The 15,229-nt window shown below is 44.6% G+C and overlaps 2 protein-coding genes and 1 long non-coding RNA gene across 3 annotated transcripts in view; 2 read left to right on the top strand and 1 right to left on the bottom strand.

Annotated features, from left to right (window-relative positions):
* Positions 1-821: 821 nt before the first annotated feature.
* On the bottom strand, positions 822-5,437 carry COMMD9 (COMM domain containing 9). The gene is made up of 6 exons (XM_064425018.1): positions 5,331-5,437; positions 5,123-5,248; positions 4,680-4,819; positions 3,917-3,951; positions 2,600-2,703; positions 822-1,780 (listed from the first exon to the last, which is right to left on the bottom strand). The coding sequence occupies exons 1-6, from the start codon at positions 5,379-5,381 to the stop codon at positions 1,640-1,642; spliced, it is 597 nt and encodes a 198-aa protein (XP_064281088.1). The 5' UTR covers positions 5,382-5,437; the 3' UTR covers positions 822-1,639.
* A 270-nt stretch (positions 5,438-5,707) lies between these two features.
* On the top strand, positions 5,708-11,899 carry LOC135303326 (uncharacterized). The gene is made up of 3 exons (XR_010364791.1): positions 5,708-6,711; positions 9,370-9,445; positions 10,371-11,899. It is a non-coding gene; the product is annotated as an uncharacterized LOC135303326 (long non-coding RNA).
* A 7-nt stretch (positions 11,900-11,906) lies between these two features.
* Positions 11,907-15,229, top strand: part of PRR5L (proline rich 5 like) — a 55,405-nt gene continuing 52,082 nt past the window's right edge. Inside the window, exons 1-2 of the mRNA XM_064425012.1 lie at positions 11,907-11,983; positions 12,740-12,801. The gene's annotated coding sequence lies outside the window, so the exon portion shown is untranslated. The remainder of the gene's footprint in view (positions 11,984-12,739; positions 12,802-15,229) is intronic.

Raw genomic sequence — 15,229 nt, 5'->3', positions numbered from 1 at the left:
CCTCTTCAGTGATTCTTAGCATATAAAACATATTTTTTTTTAAGGCTAGGCTGCAAAGGCAACAAAATTTCCTCAAACTGAAGTACTGTCAGAGATGTTTTTCACAGCTTGACTCTTACAGAACATACTCTTAAATATCCATCTCCTCCATTGAGATGTCCCTATTATACATGAAATGTACCAGTTTGCCTTGATACCATACTAAGCATTACATTAACAAGGGACTTGCCACACAGTTCATCTTGATGCATGAGCTGCATTTCACCATTATATTCTAAAGGCACAGCCTTCACTTACACTTTCACTCTAGCCCGCGCTTTGGGGGGATGTGCAGAATTAACTAACAAAGTTCTTGTAGTTTATGCACACTTGAATGACTTCGTGTTTCCAAACACAACAAACAATGTTTTGTGTCTTGAAGGAGAGCCCAGTGTTGTAGGAAAGATTGGATTTTGTCATAAACACATCTGGATACAGACTTCCATAGAAGCTCATCGGAAAGAAGAAATTGAATTTTGTTGATTTTCTGCATTTAACTCCTCCACACTCACAATGCACAAATATTTATAAACTTCTAGGTCAGGGTAAACCTGTAATATTGTACAGAGGTGATGCCCACGGAAAGAGGTGCCCTGAAACTTTATTACAATGAAGAGAAGGAAGTTTCAAACATGAAACAATTTAAATAGGAAACAAAAGATCCTTCTTCAGCAACAAACACAAACATCCATTAAATCAGCCTAGAAACTCTGCACCATCACAAAGAGGCTGAGGTAACCCAGGACATCTCTTCCAGACTGAAAAAGGATTCACAAAATCAATTAGCAGTTCATTCTTTAATTAAATGAAAATTTACACAAAGAACAGAACACTTTGAAGAAGTATAGGCACATATTGCCACAGAGGGGTTTCCTACAGCAAACAGCCTTCAATTCTTTATTCTCCCAGTTTGGTTTTTGTGCAGCAAAGACGAAACCCAGAGTCCAATAAGCCCCAAACATGAATCACCCGATCTCCTTTTTTTCTTTACAAACAGAAGGAGGAAATTAGTTCCTGCTAAAGATGTTCAGAACAGTCACTTTGCAAATGGTGCTGTGAAGCTGATCAGAATGGAATGTGTTGTAACATAACTGCCCTATTTCAGTGCATCATCCTGTAATAACAATCTGCAGCACGGCTGTGCTTCACTGAGAGGGAGAGAGTACTACATCCAGCAGGCACCTCAGTACATGCACATCCCAGAGAGAAGCACCCTCCCTTTGTTGGAAGGCAGCCCATTACCCAGCTTGAGCCTTTCAGATTCTCATTTCAGGACAGAGAACTTGCTTCATTGGCTGCAGCTATTTGCTGTTTCCAGTTATGACCCTTGTGATTAAGCCAGGCTCTGAGCCCTCAAATCCTCTTCTGAAACAGTGAACAGCTTTTGTTCAACAACATAATAGAAAAACATTTTTGGCCTCCATCCAAATGAGTATTTGAGTGTTAGCCTTTCAAAAGCTATCTCATTAATTCAAGAAAGAAATCTCTTCAGTTTTGTTTTGCTGAAATAGACAATGTGTTACACTAGGCTGCAACTTCTGACAGCTGTAGGTAGAGAATACTTCCCTTCCTTGCTGCTGGAATCCATGCCCTTGAGCACTCATTTGTTTGCAACAGCAGAAAGTTGGTCCCGAATCCTTCCCAGACCTTCTAACATAGTGTCCAGGGTTTCTTTGCTCAGTTCCACAGTCAGTGCAGAAACAACAGGATTATTTCCACATAAGGCAGGATCTTCCTGAATCTTAAAATAGGAATGCAGATGTTAGTTGTACGAAAAAATCATTTATGTGTTTTTTCAGAGCCACTACAAAAGTCAGTGTTTAATACACAGATTAAACAAAATGGTCTGAATTTGCAATCCAGCTCCATCCTGAAGAACCATGGCACATTTTGTAAGCTGTGTGCCTCATTAGTAAAGTGCACTCCCACTGACAGAGTGCAAGTGAGCATCTACTGCCATGAGTGTTGGGATATTTTGAAGATAGTTGTGGCAGGAAGCCACATTTGTATCAAAAGCATCTCAGCAGATACCACAGAGATACCACATTAACCCCACCCCATATACAGAAATTAGATTTAAATTCCTCCTCTGAATCTCATTCATCTGATTTTTATTGGTTGGGGGGATCCAAACTCTGCAGAACACAAGCAGTAAGTTAGGTATACTCCCCAAATGATATATGTGGCTAGTGAAGTAAGTTAGCACTAATCTCAAGTCATTTCCCAACTAATGAAGTCAGCCAAACATGTTGATGGAGTGCTTAGAATTAAAGGATGATGGTTTCATGATTTATCTTCTTTTTTTTCTGTGGAACACAATGGTGACTAGGAACAAACATGGTGACTTCTCACATCCTCATGCACACAAAACTTCCGTGCAAGAGAGCTTTCATCAGAGACACCAGTCCCATTCTCTGTGGCATTTCAGGTATCATCTCTGAGAAAGTCTAATGGCCCACCAGGCACAAGGCAAACACCAGATGGCTCTCTGAACTGGTTTTCCCTGGCAAGTCAGGTGTTGGACTTTCTTATTTCAGCCCTTCACAGCCACTGCCATTACCTTTAACTGCAGCAGGCAGGTAGGAACTGCCATTCTTACGATGCTGTCTGAAGATGTCTTGATGTCCACCCTCCAGTCCATGTCCACCAGCCGAGGCAGGGAGACTGGGGGATTAAAAAATGGCTCTGTTAGGCTCAGCAGCACATGATGATACCAGACCCTGCAACCTGTGACTACCACCATGCACAGGCCTCTCCACTTCTGGCCCCGGGAAGTGTACAAGTTTAGTTCCTACTACATGGTTTCCCATCATTTTACTCTGGAATAAGCCAGTCTCTGAAGACCTCGTCATGACAGTGGAAGGGCAAAAAGGGTTTTCCCATCATTACATGCAGTGATAGTTCAGTGCAAGAAGCAGAGGTAAATTCCCAAAGCAGCTGGGAGAATGAGAGCAGTAAGATGTCTTCTTCACATCTTTATGCCCTGCCCTGCTGCCTGCTACACTCAATTAGTGTTTCATTGTGAGTTGCTCTGGCACCTGCATGCTTATTGCTCTGCTCTGACACTGGTACAAAAACACCCAGGAAAGCTCATAAAATCTAGCAGTATAAAACATGTTATTTCAAGTTCCCCAACCAAAGCATCCTATAGTACAGCAAGCATACTGACAAAGGGCAATCTTCACATTCCTTAGAAATATTTCAAATATCATCCTAATTACATGCAGCCTAGTAGAAACCATTTAACAGGTGCAATACTGGCATCAATAGCTCAGAGCTGGAGACTTCTTGGGCCCACCCAAGGAAAGAAAGACCAGTCTAACTTGGCTGCTAAGGAAAGAGCTGTCTCAGTAGGCAATTGCTGCCTGTCTGGATTCTGCCTATTGTAAGATGCTTAGTGTCTTCCCCAGGGGTTGATTGCCAGCCTCCCTACTGACTACAGACACTCAAGTAATTTCCTCTCTGTGCTTTACTGTCTGTTTTTTTTTCTGTCTGGGAAAAGGCTCTCTCTCCCTGCTCCTGCTGCTTCCTTGTGCAGAGCTCCAGGGGGCAGTGCACAACTGGCTGCCTTGCTCCTGCTTTTGGAACAAATTCCAGTTCACAGTCTGTTAGGGCCAGTACTTGGCAGCATGTGCAACAACACAAAATACATCTGTTAAGCCTTATATGTTAATTTGCAAAGATTGATTGCTGGTGGCTTGGGAGGGGCAGGAAACCATTCACTTTTTTATGTTAACACAGATCAATCTGTTGAAATGTCCTCCTTGGACCACTGCCTTGGTCCCTATGTAATGCATGTCAGATACTTTATAAATACAATACTAAGATAATCCATTATTTCCTAGCAGACAATCTCATTCCTGGGATTACTACTTACTCTGACTGGCTTGTGCTTCATTCTTCCAAGCAGAGCTGTGAAAAAGTGAAGAAAACAGTATCAACAGTGCTTTGAGGAGAAAAAAAAGAGGTAAGCATTCAGCATGGCTTATTCCCGTCTGAAGGGTCTCCAGCAGTAAGGTGACAGAGACTGCCTATGCTACTGAGTGCCATGGAAAGGCTGGCATTAGTGGGTAATGGCAGGCAAACTGGTGACCAACCATGGGTTCTTCTGGAAGGGCAGCTCGTTTAAAGCCCATACCTTCCTCCCTGGTTTTATCAAAGCAATGGGCTCCAAGCATTGAGATGTACAAGCAGAAGTGCCCTCCTCTGCCACCACCTCATGTATGCTCTATTACATACAGTGCCTCTGCACCTGAGCCGTGGTGACAAGTGGATGGATATGTGGATGCCACCTAGATCTTCTAGAGCTGAAATCCAGCCTTCTAAGTTTTATCATCAACAGTAACATTTTTTCACCACACAGCTGTTAAGATAAAAGGGGCTTTGCATGTTGGGTATGTGGCCCATGTCAGTTTCAAAAGTCATGGGAAAACTCTGTGTGCCCATGGCTGTGTTTTGTTGGCCATGCCACTCAGATGACATATTCTGTTCAACTCTGCTCACCCCAGCCTGTTTGATTATGCCCTAGGCACACAAAATTTACAGAAACAAGACTCGTGTTGCCAACTATCCATGCATCAACCACACACACAAGCCTTAATTCTCCATCTGAAAGCAGATGGCAGGTGGATAGCACTTACATATTCTCCAAGATAATCTTAGTCAAGAGGTTTTTCAGGTTTTGGTGGAAGTTTTCTGGGAAGAGACAGAGGATGTCTTCTGCCCTGGTCAAGCCGCGGTACACCACGTGCCTGGTGAGGTTGCGCAAAGCAGACACCAGCTGTCAGGAGGCAAGAGCAGGGCTGGGTTGAAAAGCATTACATACAGCACAGGACGGGCCTTCTTAGCCAGGAGACACAGCTTATGCTGCGGGACCACACCACCAGGGCCTTGGGCATCCAAGTACGGCCGACAGCCTGAGCAGGATGGGGCTGTGCTCCTCAGCGCCCCGGTTCGCAGCCTCAGCCCGTTCCCTTCTGCCGCGGGCGAGGGCCGCTGTTACCGCGCACCTTCCCCAGGGCCTGGGCCACCCCCGTGCTGGCACCGGCACAGTCCCGCTCGTTCCCTCCCGCCGGGGCCCTACCTGCTCCGCTTCCTCGGCGCTGACGGCGAGCCCGGGGCCGGCGCGCTGCGCCAGCGAGCCGAGCGCGGCGGGCGGGCTGGAGAAGCACTCCTGGCACAGCTGCCGCACGGCGTCCTTCGACGGCGCCTGGCGGGGAGCAAAGCGGGGGCGCTCAGCCGCGGCCCGGCAGCGACGGCGGCCCCGGCCCCCGCGGCCCGGCCCCGCTCACCTTCAGCAGGATCTGCAGCGCCGCGAAGTCCCCGTCCCCCAGCGCCGCCATCTTGGCGCCGTCAGCGCGGCCGCGCTCCGCCCGCCGCCATCACCCGCCCGTCACCGGGGCGGGGCCGGGGACACGGGCCGGGACAGGGACGGGGACTGGGACACGGACCGGACAGGCACACGGACAGGGACGGGGATAGGGACACGGACCGGGACAGGGACGGGGACTGGGACACGGACCGGACAGGCACACGGACAGGGATAGGGACACGGACCGGACAGGCACACGGACAGGGATAGGGACACGGGCCGGGACAGGCACACGGACAGGGACAGGGATAGGGACACGGGCCGGGACAGGCACACGGACAGGGATAGGGACACGGACCGGACAGGCACACGGACAGGGATAGGGACACGGGCCGGGACAGGCACACGGACAGGGAAGCCCTCGGTGTGTAGCACTGCCCCTGCCGCTCCAGTCGGAGCGTTTTCTACTCGCTGTGCAAAACTCTGCTTTGGAATTGTGCTGTAAACGCGCTGCTTTCAGCCAGCGGGAACGGGAGGTTTATCATGGCACTATGATAGCGATGACCCTTACCTTTGCAAGCCGTGTCTTTCACTTTTTAAGGGATTTAAATAAGTCCTCTTTCTGAGAGAGAACGTCTTCTCTTTGCCTTGTGTGGCTTCCAGCACATGTGGATCCAGCGCATCACTAATCTATGGTCTTTCCTCATCACTGCCTCTGTCACGTCCCCATCCTCATTTCCATCTCCGTTGGTTCGTAAGCAGAATATTGCACAGTGAGAAAAGCAAACATATAAATGCTTCTTCCACTGGGCTTCACAAGCCTGGCAGGGAACAGGGATTACTCTTGTAGAGGAACAGATTCCATACTACACACTAAGAACAGAAAGTGAAGGGAAGGATGGTGTAATATTAATTTTTGATTTCCCAAATGAAGGGTTTGCTAGTGGGTTAAACAATAGCACCCCAGTGGGAGAAAGCATGGGGTAGTGGTTAGAGGTCGGGGTTCAAGAGCTGGGAAACCACAATCACATTCTCTTGACTGTGCTTCAGTCTCTAGATGAATCAAGGTAGGTCAGTTTTGTCACCAGTGCCAGGAAAGTAATGGCACTCTGCGTAACACATAACATGCTGCAGTACTAAGTGCGGGCATTTATTAACATTAGCAGTAAGCATGGAGGTTGTGAAAGGATAAACAGAAAGAAGATACTGTGAAAAAAACAACACTGTGTTACAATCTGAGGAAGTATGCCTAAAGGAAATGGGGATTGTTCACAGGATATACTTGTCCTTGCATCATTGACCTCTTATAATCTGCCTGCTTGTCCTGCTCCCAAACCAATAAGGCTAACTTTTTCTAAGAGGTAAGCAGAATTTTTCTAAGCAATAATACTTCTGAAATGCCATATCTCACTAGAGGAGAGGGACACATATTTTTTCAGAGCTTTTCTAAAGAAATTACTTTACAAGACTAAAATAAAATCAGGTTGGTCCATGCCTAGGGTATTGGGTTTCTGTGGCAAGGCTCTGGTGGTGAGAGTCTACAGGGGTGGTTTCTTTGGCAAGTTGTTAGAAACTTCCCCCATCTCCAACAGAGCCTGAAGCAACTGGCTCCACAATGGACCTGCCACTGGCCAAGGCCAAGCCCATCAGTGATGGTGGGAGCACCTCTGGGATAGCAGGGCTAGGAAGAAAAAACAAAAGTTATTGTACAGATGTAATTGTGAATCACGAATTAAGTTAAGTCCAGGTAGCAGGGAGGGGTGGGGGAAGGTGCTTTTAGGATTTGTTTTTTCATTATCCTGCTCTGATTTTGACTGGTAATAAATTCAGTTAATTTCTCTGAGTCGAGGCTGTTCTGCCCATGATGGTAATGTGAGTGATCTGTCCCTATGCTTAACTCATGAGCCTTTTGTTACGTTTTCTCTTCCCTGTCTAGTTGAGGAAGGGGGTGATAGAGTGGCTTTGGTGGGCACTGGGCATCCAGCCAAGGACAAACCACCACGCCTGGGTTAATGACTTAATTGTACGGAGTAACTTTGTCAGACAAGTAGGTGGAGAGATGCAAAGGATGGGAGGGTGTAGGGTGGGGAGAGGAGATAACTGTCACTGCCAGCTCTCACAGGAGTGTGTGGCAAGAGAGCATTTACCTGTGACTCACATACTCAGAACAAAGATGCTGCCAGCCAGTAAGCACAGCTGGCATCCCACTGAATTTGTTCTCCAGTCCACCTCCTATTGCTGCCATTTCCTCACTCTGGGAGTCTTATAATTATGAAGAAATAATGACAGGTTTGATTTAATATCAAAATTGAAATGCTGTTTGTTTAATATCAAATTTGAAACAGCTGAACCTAACAGAAATGCTTAGTAAAATGCTTTATTTGGTTTGATCTTTTATTCTTCCCTCCATTCCTTCCTCTCCTCCTTCCTTCCTTCCCTTCTTCCCTTCTTCTTTCCCTCCTTCCTTCCTCTTTCTTCAAGGTCAAGGTCTCAAAAGTGAAATTATCAGGGATTAAGTGTCAGACTGCATGCTGTGAGGAAGGCTGGCCCTGTGATCAGTGTGATTATCAGGAAGCTTTGAGAAACACCAGTTCAATTATCTGCTGTGCCAGAGGCACTTCTCTCTGAGTTTGAAAAAAGAAACCCACTTAGGGGAGTGAGATGGATTGGATGACCTCCAGATGTGTTTTCTCACAGCCCTTTTTTTACCATGATTTCATGTCTGTATCACCCAAGGGGACTCAGCTGTGAGTTCTGAGCCTGCAGATGAGTCACAGCACTGTGTGCAGGAATTGGGTTGGATCTCATGAACCAAATTGTCCAGTCATTGAGTCTGAAAATTAAATTCTGCCTCTGGGCTGGCAAATTTGCCTGTACCCAAGCTTGGGTGATACAGCTGGAGTACTGACTGGTGTAACTCTCTCTTGGTTGAGCCAGCCTAGGGTATCTGCAAATGGTTCTCCCCAAAGTAGTGTAGGTTTTTGGTTTTTTTTCTCTTTGAGAAGTAAAAAAAGGAAATAATAGATTTAGCTTGCCTACAATTCTTACCTGGAGAACTGTAATCTTTTGCACTCCAGGGAAAGAACCAAATAGTTCTAGCTCACTGTGTTCATTCAGGGATCCCTGGAAGATAAATCTTTGGGATACTAAGGATTTGATAGGAAGAATTATTATTTTTTTCCCCACAGCATCACCTGTATTCATGGGAGCATGTGTTGCAGTGGAGTTGTTTTTTCCTTAAGGGCTTACAGCTGCAAGGCAAGGCTCTGTTCTGTAACTGCTCCCTGCTGGGTGGGTGCAATTTTAGTAAGAAAGCTGCCTATCCTTTTCCAAATTAGAAATGCAGGATTTAGCTCCAAGGGAATGCATCAGAGGGATGACATCAAGTGTGTTTATGGGCCTGGATGTAGACTGTGTGAGAGAGGAAAGCTCTGTCCCAGACAGTCTGTGGCTAAGCCCTGCAGAGCTTCACAGAACAGGATTTCCCAACAGTCACCTGTAATTATTATTTAGACACATTACTTTTTTCTGGAATTCGGAAAGATTGATTGGTCTGTGTTATTGGGAAAGTTTCTGAACTGATCACTGGACTTGACAGGTAATCCTTGCTTTAACAGACTTAGGCAAGTCAGATTCTTTTCATCTTCCAGTTTCCTACATTTATTTCTGTTGGTGAAACCTATTAACTATGTGATAGAGAATAGGCTAGAAGCACTGGGGATACACTCTGGGCATGATTAGCACTGCTGGGCTGGCTCTGCATGGCTGTGCACCCTGTTCATTGCCAGTCTGTTGCCTCTTGCAGTGGCCCAACAAAGTGCATGTAATGTAGAATCAACACATTTCCTATTTGGCTGCATCTCTACTCACTAAGGACTTGTCATCTTGACAGGCTTTTATTGTTAGGGTTTTTTAAGAAATGGAGCCAAACCATGTTATTAATGTTCGGGTTTGTACTTTTCTGTGTCAGTTTCCAATCACCTTTCAATGACAGTATTCCTTCCTCCCTGGCCTCTCAGCTGAAACAGCTGAACTGCCTTTTCAGTTTGGATTGCTGATACTTGAGACTCTTCAGATGGGACTGCAAATTGGAGGGTAAGACCACTGCTGACAGATGTGATCCGTAAGGCTCGTGCCAACAGATACTCTGTGTGCTCTGTAAGTCTGTGGACAGCTGGAAAGTGAGCAGCCTCACACTGCTGTAAATCTGTATTAAAACTGGAAACTGATCAGCCTCACACTTGTAAAGAGGACATTGCACATTAACAGCTCATCTAAGGTAATTTTCTTTGCCCTCTGCTGCAAGACAATCCATATAAAATTTGATAGGCAGCTCAGCCTGTTCATGAATGTGTTCAAACTGCAAAGCATCATTGGGACAAAAAGAAGCTTTTTGAGTGTTTTCCAGCCAAGTGTGTTTGGCCTAAGCATTTTAGCAAGCTTTTACCATTGTTTTTATTCAAGGTCTCATTCAGATTTAATGACAATTCACTGATGCTCACAAAACTCCTGGGGGAAAATTCTGTATAAGAATCAATGGAACTGCATCTGGTTTTATTCAGGAAATTAAAGCATGCAACAAAATATTTTCCATGAGGTATTTGCAGCCCCAATAGCATAACAGAGTCAGTTCTGATGAGACGGGAGAGCAAGCCAGCACAGACAAAAGCAAGACATTTAAAAGCTCTTATAAAAGCAGAAAAGTAAACAAGCCTTTCCTCCCCACTTTCCTTTTGAATGTCAGTGTCCCTTAGCATGACATGGTCATGCTGAAGCTGAACGAGGAGGCAGAGGCCAGCACCAGCATGGCCTCCCAGCTCTCCCTTTTGGCTGCTGGAGGTGACCACCACTCTGTGCAAGCAACTGTGCCAATATGAATGGGAAGGCACAAGGGAAAGCTCAAACATGCTGGAGCTCACTGGTGAACAGGTTGACACAGAAATGTGTCCTGTGAGACAAGGTATGTAAACCAGCAAGCCTCAAATGTGCCTCATTCAGTTGCATGGCTTCTCTCTTCCAGCAGAGGAAGTTACCTGCCACAGCAAGTAGTTGATGACACCTGTCACTGGGAACCCTGCTGCCAGGAGAGCAGTTTCTGCACATCTGTGGGGCCTCAGGGCACCTTGGTGACTTGTAGCAGTTTAGCCTTTAGAGTGAAATATCAAAGGCCAGCTCTGGAGCTGCAGTGATGCCAAGTATCAACAGACCAGCTGTAGGCTCATTTCATCAGTTTAATGTTCTGTACTCATTACAAAGTCTCACTGTACCCCAGCCCATTGCAGTCTGCAATGTTGCTGTGACACAACCTATAAACTCTGCCTACCCATTCTCAGTCTGCCACATTGTCTTACTTCCCTTGCGCTCTTCCACAGCCTAAATCCCACTTGAGCACTGTCCTCTGCACTGCCCGCCTTTAACCACTGGGTGCCAGGGGCCTCCCAGCAGGAAGCCACTCACACACTGGCTCGTTCTCCTGCATCAGGAGGAGAAGCACCAGCCTTGAACCGCTTCACCCAGCTGTGCATGTGCTCAGTTTACATTTGTGGTGAGGGCAGGTGTGTGAAACAGCCAGTGGCAGATCAAGGCAGCCCCGGGCACCTAGGGACTTCAAGAAATTGCATTGTCTCTGCTCCTGCAGCTCAGGCTGCCTGCAGAGAGGGAGGTGAGGAGAGCTGTAAGGTCGTGGCTGTGACCCAAAACCGCAACAAGAACCCCATCAGTTCATTTCGTATAAGAATAGCTCACAGAGAGAGAACAGCCACCATTAGTTTAAGTTACATCTCAGTAAGGCAAAAGGATTCATATCCCATTATCAAGGAAATACTGGAGTCATTCAGGCCCCTTTTGTTGCGATTGCTGCCTTTTATTGGTTTGAAATGACATTTTTGGAGGACTTATTTCTGCCTTACTAGCTATGACTGTCTTTTCATTCTGTGTTAATATGCTGGCTAGCTCAAAGAAATCCAGATTAAGGTGCTAAGAAATAGCAATAAAATCATACAGCCACAGGTTATTTCAACAGTGCCTTGATCACACATATAATTGCAACAGAAAACAGTTTCAACAGCAGTTTTCAACAAAAAGCAGTTTCTTTATTTTGTATGGCTTAAAACTTACAAAAGAGGAGGTATAACACAAACACTCAGAAGAGCCTCTATTAATGCCTCAAAACAGAAGAGCAGAATTGTAAAAACTAACAAACTGGAATATAAATTATTTCTCTTTCTCTACAGAGGTAGAGCTTTAGCTCTACCTCTCCACAACCACGTGCTTAAATTACCAAGCCATCATAAGGGTAAATGTCAGGATAAATACTTTGAAAATGTCCTTCCCTGTATTACTAACATCACTATGGACTATTAAAATTAAAAGGCTCTTTAAAATGTAATTGACTTTTTCATTATTTATCTGCTGCTGCCACTGTTCACTTCCATATGTGTAAGTAGTAAATCCCCAGAGGGGTGTTTCATATCTGTATAAATGTATATTAAATGCTTTGCCTCTGGCATTTTAGAAATAGCACAAATGCAGCTGTGTTTGTGCACTATAATTTCAGGACATGAGCCAGCCTCTTAAAGAAGTTTCCACTTGGCAGCTTATATTGTCTTCTCTGGAGTTGTGCAAAATCCCAGTGTAAGTAACAAGGGTGTGCGAGGCGACGTCAGAACAGCAGAAATTATCTAATTACATTAAGACTTCAGCCTATGTTTTTGTGAAACATTATGCCACAAGTAAATTGAATCCAGCTAGCTGTCTGCTGGGCTCTTACCAAAAGGATAAGAATGGTATGCAGAATAGTACAAACTAATTACTTTCTTTAAGGGAAGCTCTTCAAGCAGATTATGTAAAATACACCAAAACAGACTTAATCCCCAATGCCTGTCATCTATTACATAGTAAATGCAGCATGTGTAACAGAAATTAATACTTTCTCTAGAAAAATACCTGTAACCATTTTGTGTGCATTCATTGTAACTCACAGAGGGGGAAGCATGAGAGAGGTGCTGTTTGGAGGTGAAAACAAACAAAAAATTGCAGCTCTGCAGGTCATGCAGTCACACTGTGCTGTGCCCAGTAGCGCTGTATCTCCAAGGGATGCAGAGCAGCAGCTGTGACCCTTTGAGCACATGAGGTGCAAACCGAGCTGTGGTGTGGCAGGAGGGAGCTGTCAGTGGTGTGACTCTCACGCTCAGCGTGTGAGCTTTGGCAGGTCTGGTTTGTCAAAGATGGGAACTGTGTGTTGCTTGCTTACTTCTGAAAGCAGAAAGTTCTGGTGTTTATATAGTGTATGTCCTGTTGGTTGTTACGAATTTAATGAGGTTTTTTTTCTTAATTCAGAACATTTTATGGCTGTGGTGCTTTATGTTTTTTCCCTCTCATTAACTGCAGAATGGAGCTTGCAAAACCTCCAGCCTCTTAGGACACGCTGTGTTTAGCCCTGCCATTCCAAGGTATGTAGTTTGATGAGTTAGCTGAGTGTTTTGCTATGCTGAAAAGAGTACCTAAGTATTGGTGTGCTTGTTGTTCTGTTTCCTCCTGACTGATGCATCCTGCAAACAATCTAACTTCATTCCTTGTCCCCACAATGACAGCATTGTACAGCACAACAGATCAGCATCAACTGATGTGTGAGGCACGGTGCCTCATCGTACCAGAGTCTGAATCAAAGGGCTACTGAAGAGTGCCACAGCTTTAAAAAAATTACGTAGCTCAACCTAGAATTTGTTTTGTTTTGATAGCTGTTGTTTAAACCAGGCTCCTCAGTATCTTTTCTGTTAAAAACATCTTTTGACGTGGCCATAAAATTACCTTAGTTGAAGGGTAAACCAAATGATCATGACTCTAACAATAACCCTAGGATGTAATTCCCAGGCTAATAGCTACTGATGCTGCCCTGTCACTGAGGTGCTTGGTTGTTTTTACCCAGGCAGTGCATCCCCACTCTGACAGGTTGTATCAGCAGAAGAGCCACCAGGAACCAGAGCTCAGGGGAGACAGCTGCAGGCATGGTTTTACTGTTTGAGTGTTTTCCTGTGACAACAATGTGTTTGCTGAGGATTTGTGTCAGCTGAAGAAGAGAATCCGTGCATGCAGCAGAGAGACGGGACATTGTTAGCTGACTTTATAATTTCAGTGTGTCCACATGCAATACAAACCTGTAATTATAAAATGCATATAATATATAAAATGTAAATACAGTGGTGTAAACCAGGCCTTAAAGGTTTCTCAACTCTCACCTGTAACTCTTTGTGCCAGTGCTACATGGGAGCACTGTTGTCTGAATCCTCCTGTTGCAGCATCTTGCCAATGCACAGTGATGTTATGCAACTGCATTATGCAGTGACACAAATACCATGGAGCTGAAGCACTACTTTCAAGAAAAATTTCTTCCAGCAGTAAAAGCAATGTTTAAATCAACACAAACACAGGGTTTTGGTAATAAGGCAGCTGTGGGTCACCAATTGTTCTGAATCAACGTGTCTTGAAATGAAGCAGAATGAATTCTCATACCTTCAGATACAAACTGTCAGAGTTTAGAGAAGTGTAGATGCTTTGCACCTCAGGAAATATGTCTAAAAGTAGGACCTGGTATACCTGTCTGGAAACAGAACCATGTGTCAGCCTGTTGTGCCTTTGCCCTGCATTGTGGCTCTAGTGTGCAGTGAAGTGACAAAAGTGTGGGACAGAGCACAGCCATTGCAGCAGTCCTGCCAGCAATGCTTGTGATGTGTCTCCACTGGTGTTTTAGTTTGGATCAGGACTGTATTTTTGATGCAAATCTCCTGAACATCTTTATTGCCTGTGCTTCATTTGGCATCAGGGGCTGATTTTGAGTGCAGGGGTTAAGTTCTGTTGAGTGATATTAAACTGAAAAATGTTCTCCAGAAGTGTACCCAACATGCTCAGACCTCATTAGGCATTCACTCCAGGGGATCCAAATGAAGGTGATTTGAATTGAAAAAAACCTGGAATATGCATAGTGTGCATGTCAGATCCTCAGCAGCAACTGTTTGTGTAGAGCATCTATTCTACAGGTTCTTGGTCTGCTTGACCTTACCAGGCAGATGGAACTTGATCTGATTTTTAAGAGTATTTGAGAGAATCTAGTGAAAATTAGGCTCCTAATTTTTAATTTCATTTCCCCCATAAATGAAATTGACCTTGTGAAATTCTTACTCCTCCATGCACTATGATCATTAGTGAATTACTGCTTACATAATATCACTGAAAGTGATTTTTCATTTCTGTAAATGTGCTAGTAATGGTGAGGAAAACTGCTAGTTTATTCTATAATATCCTCTAATATTTCACAACTTATACAAGTGGTAAATAGTTGCTGAATATGGACTCCCTTCAAGAGTGGAATGTTCCAGCTGAATCAGCACACAAAATTACAATGTAACTATAGGAAGTTGGGGGGTAAAAGGGGAAATTGCAAAAAGAATCTCATGTCCTAGGTAAAAATCAGCATATTGCAACCTAAATTGAATTTGGACTAGCATTTGCCTCTGCTTTATTGTAAGAGTCAATGTGCTTTTAAGTAGGCAGGATCCTTACCAGCCATATTTCATTGGGAAACAGTCTGGAAATGCTCTAATTCCATAAACTGAGGCAGAAGTCCTAGAGAAAACATGTTTTCTACGGTAGAACATAAACAGTACTCACAGCACCCTTGAGAATTTTCCTGAGCATTTCTAAAAGGAAAGGCATTTGAGATACTGTTTAATGTAAGGACTTAAATTGATAAGTAAATGTTACACAGTGTTTGGAGAAAGCTGGATGTTAATTAGTCACAGCTGCATTTTCAACAGTTCTTACTAGAGCTTTTTCTTAAGCAGAAGCAAACAGGAAGCATAACTCTTTCAGTATCACCACTGA

Source organism: Passer domesticus, chromosome 6 (assembly GCF_036417665.1).
Source record: "Passer domesticus isolate bPasDom1 chromosome 6, bPasDom1.hap1, whole genome shotgun sequence".
Taxonomy (NCBI): Eukaryota; Metazoa; Chordata; class Aves; order Passeriformes; family Passeridae; genus Passer; species Passer domesticus.
Note: the sequence above shows the minus strand (reverse complement) of the source record. Positions and strands in the feature narration are given on the sequence as shown.